This window comes from Muscardinus avellanarius, assembly GCF_963383645.1.
Source record: "Muscardinus avellanarius genome assembly, chromosome: 20".
NCBI lineage: Eukaryota > Metazoa > Chordata > Mammalia > Rodentia > Gliridae > Muscardinus > Muscardinus avellanarius.
In genome coordinates this window covers 35,919,725-35,928,747 of record NC_137806.1, presented here as the reverse complement: position 1 = coordinate 35,928,747, position 9,023 = coordinate 35,919,725, and the positions used below count along the sequence as shown (strand labels likewise).

General features: G+C 52.8%; 1 protein-coding gene across 1 annotated transcript; it reads left to right on the top strand.

Annotated features, from left to right (window-relative positions):
* Nucleotides 1-882: 882 nt before the first annotated feature.
* Nucleotides 883-7,229, top strand: RHOU (ras homolog family member U; the record flags this gene model as incomplete). Its single annotated transcript, XM_080717165.1, has 3 exons — nucleotides 883-1,120; nucleotides 2,094-2,152; nucleotides 6,774-7,229. The coding sequence occupies 3 exons, from the start codon at nucleotides 883-885 to the stop codon at nucleotides 7,227-7,229; spliced, it is 753 nt and encodes a 250-aa protein (XP_080573291.1).
* Between the last annotated feature and the right edge of the window lie 1,794 nt (nucleotides 7,230-9,023).

Below are 9,023 nucleotides of genomic sequence, written 5' to 3'. Positions count from 1 at the left end.
TGACTTGGGCAGGAGCTTGTCTGATTTGTGTATTGCATGCAGCTTGTTGGTTAGAACTTGGGCTACTCATGGAGCTGGGAGTTTCGGTGCACACTTGTCATCCCAGCATTCAGGAGGCTGAGACAGGAGGGTGCTGGTTTGTGGACAGCCTCAGCTACTTAGTGAGGCCCTTTGCAAACAGTGTAACCCTGTTTCAAAATAAAGAATAAAAAGTAGGGCTGGGGGTGTGGCTCTGAGCTAGAATGCCCCTGGGTTCCATCCCCAGTACTGCAAAATGAAGAAAGAAAGAAAGAAAAAGAAAGAAAGAAAGAAAGGAAGGAAGAAAGAAAGAAAGGAAGGAAGGAACTTGGGCTACTCAACTGGATCCGCACACTGTCACTTTCCAGCTCATGGCTGGGAAACATGTCACTGAACATCTCTGCGTCTCAGGTCTTCTGACCTGTAAACGTGTTCGGGGAATGTTTAAATGAAGGGCAACGAGCGGTGCTGACAACAGTGTCTGGCACACAGAAGGCTCGCGTTCGTTCCTTCTACACAGCCTTACTACTAGCACGGTTCTTAAATTAACGCACGTGGCCCCTCTCCAGGCACAGCCCCATCCACGAGGTACCCTGAGGCTGCCCAGGAGCGGCACCCTTGTCCCGACCACAGCCGGGAGCGTTTCGCGGCACCACCATCGCATTACACGTCAGCAAGTGAGGGCTGGGGGCTGCACGGAAATCCTCCGGAGCCCGGCGGGGAGCCGGCGGAGGCGGAGAGCGCGGGGCGGGCGGGAGGCGGGGCGGGAGGCGGCGGCGAGCTGGGCCGAGCGGCGCCGCGGGCCGGGCTGGGCGCCGCGGCCGCCTCCCCGCCCTTTGTCCGCGCGGCAGCCGGTGCGGCGCGATGGCCCCGCAGCAGGCCCGGCCCGCGCCGCCCGGCCGCCTGGAGCCGCCGCCCGTGCCGCCGCGCCGCGAGCGCGGGGGGCGCGGGCCGGGCCGGGGGCGCGCGGCGGGCGAGGGGCGCGGCGTCAAGTGCGTGCTGGTGGGCGACGGCGCGGTGGGCAAGACCAGCCTGGTGGTGAGCTACACCACCAACGGCTACCCCACGGAGTACATCCCCACGGCCTTCGACAACTTCTCGGGTGAGTGGCCGGGCGCGGCGGGCGGGGGGCGCGGGGGCCGCGCAGGTGGCCGGGGCCGCGAGCGCCGCGCTGGCCAGGCCCGCAGCTCCTTTCTTCGGAGCCCGGCGCCCGCCCGCCGCGCTGGCCGGGTTTCCGAAGGCTGGCCTCTCTGTAAGCCGAGGCAGGGTCTGGGCTATGGGGTGCTGTGTCACAAGAAGATAAAGGGATTCTTCATCTCGATTTTTCAGTCTTTGGAAATCGAAGAAAAAGTTAAAATCACAGACACTAATGTGAAACACTGATTTGCTCCTTAAAATGTTTTGCTCTGCCGAACTGCACAGTCCTCCGGATGGCCAGTGCCTGATCTCCCCTCAGAGAGGCCCAGGGTAAACCTGTGGCGGTGGGAGAGTCCTGCTTGCTTCTTTCAGCTGACTAGTGTAAACACCTACAAACACTAGATTGTGCAGAGGGGGACAACTGCTTAATTAAAATGGAAACCCACAGGGCTTGCCGCTCCCCTTCTCCCCATCCCAGATGCTGACCCTTGGTGACATCCTTAGGGGTTTTCTCTTTTCTTTTTAGTCCTCTTTTGGAACTGACAGGTGAAGAGGGCCGCAGGTACCCTGTGTTTATTCCTTAATGGGTAGAGCCTTAGGGTGAGCCTGAAGCCAGGCCACTGTTCCCAAGGGGGAGTCATCTGGGTGATTTTCTGATTTAAAACAGAAAGGTTGCTTCTACCCCCCACCCCCACCCCACCCCCTCTGTAACAAGTTGACAGGAAGACAAATCTTCAGGGCTAGCATGGGCCCTTCCAGGGTGTCACTCCTGGCCAGAGGCTGGCCAGCCCTGCCCGCCTGTGTGGGACCTAGGGCTCCTCATTTTCAGCAAGTCCTGAGTTGACTGCAGGATGTGGAAGACAATGCACACAAACAGGGTCAGGCCTCTGGGAGGGGATGGATAATTGACCTGATAATCATCTCGTCTTGTTTTTAAGCTGTGGTGTCAGTGGACGGGCGGCCTGTGAGACTCCAGCTCTGTGACACCGCAGGACAGGTCAGTATCACGTTACAGCTCTGTGCTGGGAGAGGAAACAGCTTTTCAAAGGTTTCCAAATGACCTTTGACGTGTTTCCAAACCATTCCCCTAGTAACTGGGTCATTCAGAAGCCTGGTGGAGCCTGCCTGCCCCTGCCACAGGCCCCTGTGGAGGGTGGGCGGAGGAGCAGAGGAGAACTCTGAACTAGCAAAACCGGGTTTGGTCCCTGCTGTTCTGGCCAGGAGAGTAGGAGGCAGTGGCAGAAACAGCCTAGTCTTAGGTGTTTCTGTTATCCCTCACATTCTTGTTCTTACTGAAATACTCATGGGTGCTTTTTTTTTTTTTTTTTTTTGGTGGTGGTACTGGGGGTAGAACCCAGGGGCTTTCTACCTCCGGGCTATACTCTCAGACCTTTGTTATATTTTATTTGGAAACAGGGTCTCACTAAGTTGCTGAGAGCCTCACTAAGTAGCTGAGGCTGGCTTTGAACCCGTGCGATCCTCCTGTCTCAGCCTCCCAAGCGCGGGGATTACAAGCGTGCGCCACCACTCCCGGCTGACTCATGGGTGCTTTGTAATCACTTCTTAAAGGCCAACGAGCCAGATAGTTAAGAGATTTGCTCAAGGAAGAGATGGAGTATACACGAGAAGGGAACATTTCCCCTCCTCAGCTGTGCTTTGACACACCAGGAGCAGCCCTAGCCTTTGGAGTGGAGACCGTGGTCAAGCCAGTCCTGAGCTGGAGAAACCTGCGGGTAGAGCCTCACTCTCCACTCAAGAGCACTTGCTCCCGCCCCAGGCCCAGGTGTTTGGGAGCAACAGGGAGTATGACGAGGGTACAGGCAGAGAGTGCCCTGGGCATTCCCGGGAGTCTCCAGGCTCATCAGCACATCACATCATATCCCATGGGTGCTCCGGCCACTGATGTCACACGTGAGCACGGGGGTGCCAGGTGTGCCTGAGGGGCAGTAGGTGAACCTGGCTCTCCGGTATCTCTAGGGCTGAGCACTATGTAGGGGGTGCATCGTGGGCAGTAGACATGTCCCTTACTTTCTGAGGTGCTGCTACATGATATCACGTTTATGAAGAAGATGGCCTTCCAGTGTCCCCCAGTGCTATATCCGAGCCAGGATTCGAAGTTGCTCACCTACTCTGGGACAACAAATTCAGGCCTAGAGACAGGCCTGAATTACTTTGACGGAATTACTTTTTAGGTCTCAAGGTGTTGTAAGGTGGGAGCCTTGATTCCTTAGAACCTCTGTCTGGTGTGACAACCACATGAGTCAAAGCCCAGCCTGAAAGCAAGACCCTTCCCTCCCCTCCGTGTGAGCCGAGAGCCAGACACCATCTCATCCCATTCCTGGAGGAAAGTCAAGTGGCAGAGTGCAGTTTTCTTGGCACTTGCTCTTTCCAAATGCTGGGCTGCTTCCTGTAAGGCCGAGGGCCAGGTCTCCCATCTTCAAAAGTGAGCCGAGGAACATCTCGGGGCCTGTGGGGACCTGTGGAGTAAAAGCTGATAGTAGAGAATGCAGGAGAACATGAGGGATCCCATGGCATGGACAGCAAGGTTCCTTCCAAGAGCATCACCGCCTGCCACAGGGTTCCCTGCCTCTCTCCATAAGATAGCATCCTCAGCTGGGGTCTCTCGCCTGGTGCCCAGAGCATTGTGGGGATCCACAGGTTGAGAGCATAGATAAATGGAGCACGTCCTGGTCATGGGCCTGGCCTCAACAGCTCTGCAGTACCAGGGAGGACACACTGGAAGCTAGTGGAAGAGGTTTGTGCTCTGCAGAGAAAGGCCTTGGCCTGGGCAGTTGAGGGGCATAGTGGAAACCTCAGGTGGGCTCCTGAAAGAGAAGCATTTTTACCAGAAACTTTGAAAAAGGACTCAAGCTAGATTTTTTTCCTTATTGTCTGTTTAAAAGTCAGGAAGCAGCCGGACTTAGTGGCAAACACCTGGGAGGCTGACACAGGAGGATCACAGGTTTGAGCCTCAGTACTCTAGTGAGAGTGTAGCTCAGAGGTCGAATGCCTCTGGGTTCAATCCCTAGTACCACAAAAAAAGAAAAAAGAAGCTGAATAACAGACAGGGATCTAAAGATCTGTGAAACCATCCTCAAACACTGTGTATGAAAAGCATATGCTGGAAGTCAAGGTCAGGATTGCCCTGGCCCCTCGACAGGTCAGCATTTGTTCAGCTGTAGCAGAGCTGGTCAGAGTAGTGGTCCTTCCCACCCTCCCTGGTCCCTGCCTGGTGAACTGCTGTTAAAGAGGTTGCCATAAGACATGTTGTGTCCCTTGCAGCCCTGCCGGTTCCAAGCCCTCTGGGCAGGAGGGGGATGTGAGTGCAGATTGGGTTAGGGTTGTGGTTTGGAGTATGCATGAGTGCCTACATACTGGGAGCCATTGGGCACCTGGAAAACACTTCTGGTGCCTTTAGGTTTTCCCACCAGGGAGGCCAGTGGGTTCGCTGACACCAAAGCAGCATCGAACCCCAGTCTCAGGATCTCAGGCACAGTTGGCCAGACAGACCAGACTGGGAAACATCCCCTTGGCATAGGAGAAGGGAAGATGATTGGAGGAGGAGTGGTCCTGCAGAGCTGCCAACAGAGCAAAAATTCTGCAGCCTTTTGACCCATGAGCTACTTGAGAAAATTGTGGGGTGGGGGCAGGGACGAGGGGATGGTACTGGAGATTAAACCCAGGGACATTCTACCTGAGTCATTCCCCTATTCTCCTCCGCCCCCTGCCTTTTTATAAAACAGATCTTACTAAGTTACTATGAGCCTCGCTAAGGCTGGCCTCCAACTTGTCATCCTCCTGTCTCAGCCTTCCCAGTACTGGGATTACAGGCATGCACCACCACACCTCACTGGAAAAATCTTTGTTTTTTTGTTTTGTTTTGCTTTGTTTTTGTGCTACTGAGAATGGAACCCAGGGGAATTCTACCTCCGAGCTACACTCGCAGCCCTATTTTTTATTCTTTAGTTTGAAACAGGGCCTTATAAGTTGCAAGGGCCTCACTAAGTAGCTGAGACTGGCCACAGACAGGCAATCCTTCTGTCTCAGCCTCCCAAGTACTAGGATTGTAAGCATGTGCCACCACACCCAGCTCATGGAAAAATCTTTATACTAAAAACAAACAAACAAAAAGGGTGTGGCCCAACCCACTCCAGTCTCCTGTGTTTGCCCATCCTGCCTCAAATGGAGTTCTCTGTGGTGTCTGGAGCACACACTATGGCTTGGCCTTGGAACAGATGGATAATGGTTAACTTTTTCTTGCTATTGGGAAATCATCGATGACGCTGCATGGAACATAGTGGGGCCCACAGATACATTGTAAACAGGAAGAAGAGGGTGTAATCATCCTCTCCGGAGAGAGTTGGGTGACTGTCCAGCTGGCGGGACACCGTGCGTGGGGCCCTGCATGGGGTGAGGAGATGCTGACTTGGGTGGCTGTTCAAGCGGTGCCTGAGCCTGGGCAGGGGTAGTGTCAGCCCGTCTCTGCCAGGGGTGACCATGGGAGCATCCCGCAGCACATGCATAGCTGCTTTTTAATGCTCTCACTCCTGACCAGTTCTCCACATCCGGTAAGGCCATTCCCTGGTTTCAAATCTCTGTGCACAGTGCTGTCACAGACCATGTAGGAGTGAAGAAATAAGAGAAAACCAAGGAAAGAGGGGAAAAGAATGAGCATGTGTTTGCCAGGGTCTGAATGACCAAGGGCACAAGATACATATATTTTTTTATTTGTGGTTCTGGAAATCGAATTCAGAAGCACTCTACCTCCAAGTTATGCCCTCAGCCTGATTCTTTCTTTCTTTCTCTCTTTCTTTCTTTCTTTCTTTCTTTCTTTCTTTCTTTCTTTCTTTCTTTCGGTGGTACTGGGGAAGGAACCCAGTGGCCTTCAGGCTACATTCCCAGACCTATTTTATATTTTATTTGGAAACCGGATCTCGCTAAGTTGAAAGCCTCTCTACGTAGCTGAGACTGGCTTTGAACCTGCGGGATCCTCCTGTCTCAGTTTCCCAAGCACGGGGATTACAAGCAACTGCCACCACACCCAGCTAGGACAAGCTCTTGGAGCGTCCACTGACAGAGGCCTAGCAGTTCCCTAGTGATCCGCATTGGTCCTTGTGTCTCAGCCTCATTGCTCTGTGTCAAGGGTGGCAGGGCATGTGGGAGGGAACCGGCATGGTTCCTGACAGTCATGGGGAGGGCAGGGCTCAGCTCTGAAGAGGTGACAGGGCTCGCTGGGTCCATGGAGTCCTGGGACCAGCATGGATGTAGTTTGACTTTTTGATGAGTAGCTGAGTCCCATGAATTGAGAGGATGTCTGGGGGTCACCATGGGCTGAAGGCCAGAAAAAATGAACTGTCCAGCGCTCTTCTGCAGGCACCTTTTCTGTAGGGCACCATGTCAGCCCAGTGTTGGGGAAATGTGGGACACAGTTGCGGCTTCAGGCTGTGCTGGCCCAGGGAGCAAACTGCTGCCACACCCGTGACCCCAGGCAAGCACCTGGTGGGTTCTGAGAAGCCAGCTCTCCCTCCTGATCCTGTGGGCTTTCCAGGAAACCTGAAAGATAGATGTTTGCTGGTGAGAGCTGACTTAAGGTGACTCTGGGTGTGTGCTTATTGCAGGATGAGTTTGATAAGCTGAGGCCCCTGTGCTACACCAACGCAGACATCTTCCTTCTCTGCTTCAGTGTGGTGAGCCCCACATCCTTCCAGAACGTCAGTGAGAAATGGGTGCCAGAGATCCGGTGCCACTGCCCCAAAGCCCCCATCATCCTGGTTGGGACACAGTCGGACCTCAGGGAAGATGTCAAAGTGCTCATCGAGCTGGACAAAGGCAGAGAGAAGCCTGTGCCAGAGGAGGCTGCAAGGTTGTGTGCCGAGGAGATCAAAGCCGCCTCCTATGTGGAGTGCTCCGCCCTAACTCAGAAGAACCTTAAGGAGGTCTTCGATGCCGCCATCCTCACGGGCATCCAGTACTCAGACACCCAGCAGCAGCCAAAGAGGTGCAAGAGCAGGACTCCCGACAAAGTGAGGAAGCTGTCCAAGTCCTGGTGGAGGAAGCTCTGCTGCTTGGCATGAGGCACGGCCGCTCCAGGAGCTGCACCAGGAGCAAGTCAGACAGCAGGCGCCTGTGTGGACGGTACGGTTCACGAGTCCTCACCTGGCCTCATCATCTACTTCCTATGGTTTTCTTGTTTGTGCTAGGGATGAGATTCTTATGCAAAATAAGTTACAGAAGTTTTAAAGTAATTTAAGAATTGTTCGTGACTCTGCAAGTTTAGATCTCTAGACCTCCATATTTATATCTAATATGAAAAGGTCACTCTAGTCCTGATGTGAAGACCAAAATGCTGCATTATAATGGACAGAAGGGGGAGTTGGCATCAAGTACCCACTCTTGACTAAGGCTGCTTATGAGCACTCAGTGCATCAGGTGCACACAGCAGCCGAGAAAGAACTCAGCTCTGAAACTCCATGCAAACCTTACCTTTTTTTAAAGAACAAAAATCTGAGAAAACAACAAGAGACCTCTGCCTATGGAACCTCAAACCCGTCCCTTTTTTCACTTAATAATAATAATCAGTTGTTTAAGATTTAAAACAACCAAAAGCCATCCCACTACTGCTGGCAGTGTGTCAGCTGCGAGGGAAACTGGTTTATGGCGTTTCTCCTCTGCGGGCCAGTCCCACGGGTTCCGAGTGGAAACAGTGCAAATGCTCAGTGGGAGGTGGGCACTGTGGCAGCTCTCAGGTGTCCTTAGGGATGACTCCCGAGGAGGGCAGACGTGATGTTTCCCATGGCTGGTGCTGAAGCTGCCTGGTTTCCCATACCCATCGGGTGTTCTGGGTTTCCACGTTCAGGCTTCCCACCTGTGGGAAAATGAGCCCCTGGAAAGGCCCACAAACACTTGTGGGGCACAGCAAACCTTTCCTCTTACGTCAGCTGAAGTGTTCTCTGTGCACGCACATGCACACATGTGCTACCGCTACTTGCTGCTGATTCAGACTTTTAAACAGCTGTGAAGAGAGCGTGGACGGGGCACACCCGGTGGCCCAACTGCCTCTTCTTGTCACCACTTCTGTGAACGGACATTATTTTTTTTTATACCCTAGGTATGATTTTAAATGTATCTTAATTTACACATTTTTGAGACTGAGAACATCTCTGAAACCTGTTAAGTTAAACAACCAGTGGCTCTGAGGCCTGCAGCACTGAGGCCTGGAGCAGGGCCACTTCATTAGACAAAACATGTCCTTCAAGGACATGGGTGATGAGCAGCCTTGACACGACTGGCTTTTCAGGAAGCCCTTGCGTACTGCGGGCAGGATGCCTGTCCAAGGTGTGGCCGGCAGCCCAGCACTGACTTGGCTCAGGCTTGTGGGGTGAAGCAGTCACCACAGCCACCCCTGTGCCCAGCCAGGGGCACCAGTTTCATCTCAGTGGGTTTAGGGTTTCTTTTTATATTTAAAAAAATCTAGTTTATATTTTTCTATAGAAAACAGTAAAAGATCAGGCCATACTTTAGGTTAGGTGCTTTTATTCCTGCTAGTATAATGAAAGAATTTCTTTGTTTAACAAAGATTAATCTTTAAACCACTAAAACAAATGAACTGTTTACTATTGATTTTCCAACACACTGAAACTGCTATCTGTCACGGTTTCCTGAGCGTTTAGTTACAGCCTGAGCGAATAAAACGACTTCACTTGTGGAAATGTTCGGGACAGACCTGTGCACCGTAGTTACCATCCTGCCGTGCCACTGTCCTGCCTGTGGAGAACCAGTTTCCAGAAGTGCTCTGCCACCTATTTGCAGGGCAGGGGAGGAGTGGGCTTTTTAACTGGTAAATACTTTTAAACATTGAAGCAAATGTA